Source organism: Callorhinchus milii, unplaced genomic scaffold, assembly GCF_018977255.1.
Source record: "Callorhinchus milii isolate IMCB2004 unplaced genomic scaffold, IMCB_Cmil_1.0 Scaffold2, whole genome shotgun sequence".
Classification (NCBI taxonomy): Eukaryota; Metazoa; Chordata; class Chondrichthyes; order Chimaeriformes; family Callorhinchidae; genus Callorhinchus; species Callorhinchus milii.
This window is the reverse complement of record NW_024704743.1, coordinates 52,515,515-52,522,482: the sequence shown is the minus strand read 5'-3', so window position 1 is coordinate 52,522,482 and position 6,968 is coordinate 52,515,515. Positions and strand designations below refer to the sequence as shown.

General features: G+C 37.9%; 1 protein-coding gene across 1 annotated transcript; it reads left to right on the top strand.

Moving 5' to 3' along the window:
- The first annotated feature begins 1,144 nt into the window (after positions 1–1,144).
- Positions 1,145–6,562, top strand: LOC103185255 (leukocyte elastase inhibitor-like). Its single transcript, XM_007903657.2, has 6 exons — positions 1,145–1,312; positions 2,615–2,752; positions 3,875–3,992; positions 4,792–4,934; positions 5,024–5,191; positions 6,092–6,562. The coding sequence occupies exons 1-6, from the start codon at positions 1,145–1,147 to the stop codon at positions 6,560–6,562; spliced, it is 1,206 nt and encodes a 401-aa protein (XP_007901848.2).
- Positions 6,563–6,968: the final 406 nt, after the last annotated feature.

Below are 6,968 nucleotides of genomic sequence, written 5' to 3'. Positions count from 1 at the left end.
ACAAGTTCTGAAAATGCTGCAAACAAACAGGCAACATTTTGAAAAACAAGTGGAAGTTTATAAATGGCTGCAGATTACATACTGCAAAATTGAACTGTTTTGTTAAATCAAACTTATATATTATTATTGAGCATAAATTCAGCCCAAATATTTATTACTATTTTTTGTGACAATGTACAGTGTAAGTGGCCAAATACCCAAACTCTATTGTGACGTCAGGATGTGCATTATTCTCGCTTGTACTCCAGGGTTGGCTTGCAATTTCTTGACTCAATTCTGTTTATTTGTTGATTGAAGCCTGAGTTTGAAAGTCTGTCTGTTCGTTTATCAGTACCCCAAAGATTATTGTACATCTTGTATGGTTTATACACCTGTTTTGTAAAACAAAAATTCTATAAATTTAATTTAATTAACTTTACTTGTTTGGATAAAGATGGATTATCGCAGAATTGAAAAATATAATTCAGTTTGCCTCTCAGAACCAGTATCAGTAATTCCCAGAGCAGGTATAGCATGACTGAATAAAATTCCCTCTATTCCTTCCAAATCATTGAAGCTAAGCCAGCCACAGGAAATCATTCTGTTCTGCACTAGTGTGAACGTTTCTATTTCTCAAGCCAGCTGTCCTCATGGCCTCTCTCTGTGACTTTGCTCATGTTTTATTGAATTGTGAGTTGTGTGCTATGAGCTGCTTTGAGGCTGAGAAAATATGGTTGAAATGGAACACTTGAGGGAGAGGGTAGGATTCTGGTTGAAATGATATTGAGAGCTCAGCTGTGAAAGGCTTTACGAGCAAGGATTTAATTTTGGATTTTGGAGGATATATTTTAAATTTAAGTAAGATAATGAAATGATATTCCTGCCATCTTTCTAATGGTCTTGGTGGCTGAGGGAGGAGTGGGAGGGTGCTAAGATGTCAGTCAGTCAGGCTTGGTACATTAGCGGAGCTACAGGGATTCTTCCTTCTACTAATCTCTTCCATACCCTGCAAGAATGACTCAGCCACCCAAAACATGAGGCTATCCATGTGGGTGTAATTTGACATTCATCGCTTAAGGTGTGGCATGTCAGTGATCCAATAAGTAAATCTTATTGCTGCAACTTCAGCTGTTTAACAGCTTTTCCTTTCCTGCAGATTTCAGCAATGGATCCTCTGTGTGTTGCAAACACCAACTTTGCTCTTGATCTCTACAAGAAAGTGATTGAAGGGAAAGAAAAGGAGAATGTCTTCTTTTCTCCATTAAGCATCTCAGCCGCTCTGGCCATGGTGTATCTCGGTGCTGGAGGCGACACTGCGGCTCAGATGGGCAAGGTATATGTGGGTGGGGAAATATGAGAATGTGATTTTTCATCAGGATGGAATTTTCTGTGTAATATTTCCATTCACAAGTAAAAATACAGAAGAATATTCGGCAGAAAGTGTAGAAAAGTGGCTGAAGGCATGGTCAAAGAGGAAGGTCTTGAGGTGTGCCTTGAGGGTGGCAAGGGAGGGAGTGAGGCGAAGGGATTATGGGATGGAGTTCCAGAGGTTGGGGGCAGAGTGGCTGAAGGTTCGACTACCGATTGAGGGGCGGGTGGGTCAGGGGACGTGAGTCAATCAGGAGGGCCTCACTCTTGTTCACATTCAACTGTAGGAAATTTGCCCTCATCCAGGACTTGATGTCCGACAGACAGTCTGTCAGGACAGCAGTGGTCCTGGAGTTGAGGGTAGAGGCAGAAAGATAGAGTTGGGTGTCATCCGCATATACATGTGGAAGATGACCCCAAATCTGCGGATGATGTCACCAAGGGGGAGCATGTAGATATTAAAGAGGAGAGGGCCAAGGACAGAGCCCTCCTAACCCCCTACCACCCTGCCTGCTCCCTCTGCTCATCGGGCTCCAGCCTGCTTCACGTCCCCCGCCTCATCTGCCCCATCATTGGTGGGCAGACCTTCAGCCACTCTGCCCCCACCCTCTGGAACTTCATCCTGCAGTCCCTCCACCTCACCCCCTCACTTGCCTCTTCAAGACCCATCTCAAGACCCTCCTCTTTGAATGTGCTTTCCTTTAAAAGTAAATCGACAATTTACAAAAAGGTCAATAATAAGAAGGGAGAAAGTACAAAATGGACACTGGGAGGTGGACAAAGTGTGTGGTTCAGAGTGGTGGATTATTGTGTGTTTGGATTGACAATTAAAGAAACTTACTAACACACCCTTGATTTGGATCGAGTTATGTTACAAATACCTCTACAAGCCAAGTATATGTCTATTTATCTCTTGTTTCAACATGCCTATTGATTCTGCCAAGCGTTCTGGGGCAGAATATTCTAGATCTTCATGACCCTGTGTGAAGAAATGCTTCCTCACTGCAGTTCCAGCTGTCTTGCTTCTGATTTCAAAATTATGCCTCAATTCAAAACAGTTAAGAGGAAGCTCACTTCATTCATGTATCCTGCCGTTGGTTGTAAAAATGGCATGTTCTATGTTCTACTAACCCTAAGTGTTTACAAAGTATCTGCTTTATCCTGTCAGTCTAACACAGAAATTTGTTAGTACATGAGGTAACTATTGGAAACCTTCAAAGTACTAACCCTGCTTCATTATTACTACTTTAATTGTTGTGTGTAACAGGTGCTACACTTTGATACAGCAGATGATGTCCACACAAGATTCAAGACCCTGATGTCCGACATCAACAAACCTGGCACTTCCTATCTTCTGAAACTGGCCAATAGTCTCTATCGAGACAAGGGATACACAATACTCCAAGTAAGATCAGGTGGATGAGAAACAGTCACCTGCAATGGATACAATAGGAGCTTAAATATAATAGTCACAAAACAAAAAATAGAATGTAATAAATATAATAATAATAATAATTCTTACATTTAATATAGCACCTCTCATGTCAGGAGGATGTCTCAAAGCACGTCACAGGATATACTGTAAAGTCGAGTGATTGTATTTTGGGGGTGAACTCCCACAAATATATACATTGAAATGAAAATGTAAAAAGGAGTACCATGAGCATTTATGTAAATCAGTACTGATTTTATCTGTCCTGTCATTTTAGAAAAGGGAAATACTTATGTTCAACCAGTTCCTCTGGTTTGAAATTCCACCCATCAGTAAATATTGCTCAAAGGGTCCATTGAGTTCTTGAATTAACCCTTCTGGTTGACAGCTCATTCCTCACTCCCTTCCCACCATCAGTGGATACGCCTTCAGCCATTATATACTCTGATCATTTCTATATTCACAGAGGATTATTTCTTTTCAGGGATTAGGCTCCCAATAAAGGATCCACAATGTGAAAGAGAAATAACAGTTTCAAATTGACTATATTTGTGTAGAAACCAAACTGATACATAAAGTTTACTTGAGTTTAGGAATGCAACATGGAAAACTATTTTGAATAGTTGCATTGTATGCAGCTATTAGTTGTAACAGTTGCAAAAAATGAGGCTTAATATTAATCAAGATAATTAATTTTGCCAAAAATTGGAGAAATGTTTACTTCAAATTAAATTTTAGCAGCACATCACAAACAGATCATGTATACATATGTAGATATAATTTTAGTTATTTTTTAAAATACAAACTAACTATATTTTAGGATTCAGGATTATTCAAATTAAAGATAGATATAGGAGAGGAATCTTTTGGGAAATTGGATGGATAGCTGAATGGACTGATAGTCTATTCCTGCCTGAAATGTTCTTATTTTTCTACTGATTAACAGAAACTCAGTAAAATTGATATGTTACATATATTATATTATAGCGCAGTGCGAATTATTGCATGTACATGTGTCTTATGTCTTTGTTACTTAAGTAATTTTTTTTACCTGGTATATTTGAAGTGATTCTGAACATTTATGTTTTTGTTCAGGAATTCCTCAGTTCAACCGCAGAATTCTATCAGGCAGCTCTATCTGCTGTTGACTTTGCAAATCAGCCAGATGTGGCTAGGAAAAACATTAATTCTTGGGTAGAGACCAAGACTGAGGGTAAGATATTCCGTATTGCAATGCAGTCACTCTATGTACATGATTGACCTAGGAAAACAAACATCTAAATATATTTGTAATATATAAATTTTACTGAGTTTCTGATCCTGAATCATTTTAGTTAACAGGATCTTGTCTAATTCCTTTATGTAACAATTTTATTCCTCTACCAGAGATCCAGTGATGATAATTTGTTGCACCAGCCAATCATATTTTTAATAATCAAAGGGCTCCTGATATTCTTATGTTATTTTTGTTTCCTTATTGTGAACATATGATCATTTGTTCTTCAATTTTGCACATCTTTCATAATCCAATATATGCTCTATCCACCCCTTTCGGGCCTCTTGTTATGAAACCATTGGAAAGGATCTCTCCTTATCCACTTAGTCAATTCATTTTACCACCTTAAAGACCTTGATTGGATCACCCTTCAATCTCCTCTGTTGAAGGGAGTACAGCCCAGTTTGTTAATTCTGTCTTCATTACTGAGACCCTTAAGTCCAAGTATTAATCTGGTGAATCTGTACTCTAAGACCAGGACCCATTTCTATTTTTTTGTACCCCAAACTGTACAATGCATATGCACCAAACAGCCCCTCTATAACATCAAAATATTTGTGTATAAAATATTAACGTTAGAAAAACAGGAGCTCATGAAGGTGATCACAGATTACTGGCTTCTTGATAATGCAATAAAAATGTTAAAAAATGTAAAAATGAAATTACTTTGTGTTTCAAACACCATTGTTCCATGTTCTGAAATCGTACAAACTCATTGGTGTGTGATTTCATTCAGGTAAAATCTCAAACCTGCTCTCCCCGGGCACTATAACTGATCTCACCAAACTTGTGCTTGTAAATGCTGTCTACTTTAAAGGCAGCTGGGAACAAAAATTTCAAGAGAATGATACGTACAAGAAACCCTTCAGATTGAGCAAGGTATTTCACTTTGGTTTCAAATCTCAAGTCTGACATTTTTCCCATTCTGTCAATACAATATTCATGTTAATTCTTATATTTGTTCACAGTCGAAGTCAAAGACAGTGAATATGATGTACCAAGAAGGATACTTCTACATTGCTTATATCAGTGAGCTTCAAACCAGTATTGTTGAGCTTCCGTACTATGAGAATGAGCTGAGTATGGTCATCCTGTTACCTGATGACATCAATGACAACTCCACTGGACTGGAAAAGGTAATTTAAAGAGCAACGTCAGAGAAACAGGGAATTTATTATAGAAATGTATAGTAATCAACAGGACTGTGAAGTAGTAGTAATGAATTACACTGAGATGATCAAATATTCCAATGTTGTAAGGGTTTCTATGCTGGGAAAAGTCTGGAGGGTCATGTAAGTATGAATTATATAGAAAATAGAGATGTGTGGATGGATGAACATTCTAAATTTTGGAAATGCAGAGCTTTCACTTTGGCAGATTAGGGCTTCCAAATAAATGGTAGTAAAGTAAGTAAAGAAAGATAAACTCCCCAAAGGCCTAGTGGGAAAGGCTCTGCTCAGACCAGAAGGTCCCAGGTATGAGATCAGTTGAACTTGATTACAGGAGCGATCAAGGCCTCTGAGTTAGGGAGGCAGTAAGTTAACCTGAATATTTGTGGTACATTACGAATGCTATTTCAGGGTTAAACAAAATATAAAAGTTCCATCATAACCCGTATCTCTAAAGGTGGTGGTGGATTGTTAGGGGTCCTCTTGTGGACCTGGTTGAATCCGCTAAATTGAGGAAAGTAGGCATGTTTATGTTCAAATGAACATGCAAGGAGAAATGAATGAGATGCAAAGTTTTTGAGATCCTCTATCCAACCATCCTTTTTGCTCTGCATCCTATCTGAGAAAACTGAGGGATCACTCATGCGAATGGAACAAAGATCATCAAATATTGATATAGATTAATCTGACTTTACATTTTGCAGGAAAGGAAAACATTTGGAAAGGTGATGGGAGAGAACTTACTTTATGGAAAATACTGTACCTATTTCCCATCACAGTAAAGCGTTCTGATCAAAGCTCATAGTATATCATCCTGCAAGCAAACAAGTTATTGATTCACTGATCCATTTTTTTCCTTGCCAACAGCTTGAGGAAGTGCTCACATGTGAAAAGTTGCTTAATTGGACCAAATGGGAGAACATGAAACAAAAGAAAGTCAAAATCCATCTACCCAAATTTAAGCTGGAAGACCAATTTGACCTGAAATCCACACTTTCAGCAATGGGAATGGCTGATGCTTTCAACAATTCGAAAGCTGATTTCTCTGGAATGACAGAAACAAATGATCTGGTTTTGTCAAAGGTTGTTCACAAATCTTTTGTGGAAGTTAATGAAGAGGGCACGGAAGCAGCAGCTGCCACAGGAATTATTATAACAACTCGTTCGTTGACACCTGAAATTGTAGCTGACCATCCCTTTCTGTTTTTCATCCGGCACAACAAAACCAAGAACATTTTGTTCTTCGGCCGATTCTCTTTACCAGAGGGCAAAGATGTTAATGGTGAAGAAGAGAATTTTTTTCAATTTTTCTTAAACAATTTTTGCACCATACTATGAAATGGAAATTTTAAATTGAATAACATTAGTAAATTTGCCTTAAATAAAACAATTGATAACCATTAATAGAAACTTGATTAATGGAGATGATCTGATGATTTGGGATGATTTATTTGCATGGGACAGCAGCTTCATTGTCTGCTGATGAAGTAGGTGCAACAAATGTGGTGTTTAGGGCTTTAGGGGGCTGTTATGCTTTATTCAATATTGATAGCGAATCTTTAGAATTGAGAATTGAGTTAACAGGTGTAGAAACCGTCATTACTTACCTATGAAAATTGTTTTAAAAATTATTTTGGATGAATCACAAAATTGACAATTGATCTCGCTAAGGATTTGTGGAAGGCATTGCACTGGTAAAAAAANGATCAAGATTACATAGGTTGGAACGCAAATATAAATGTGG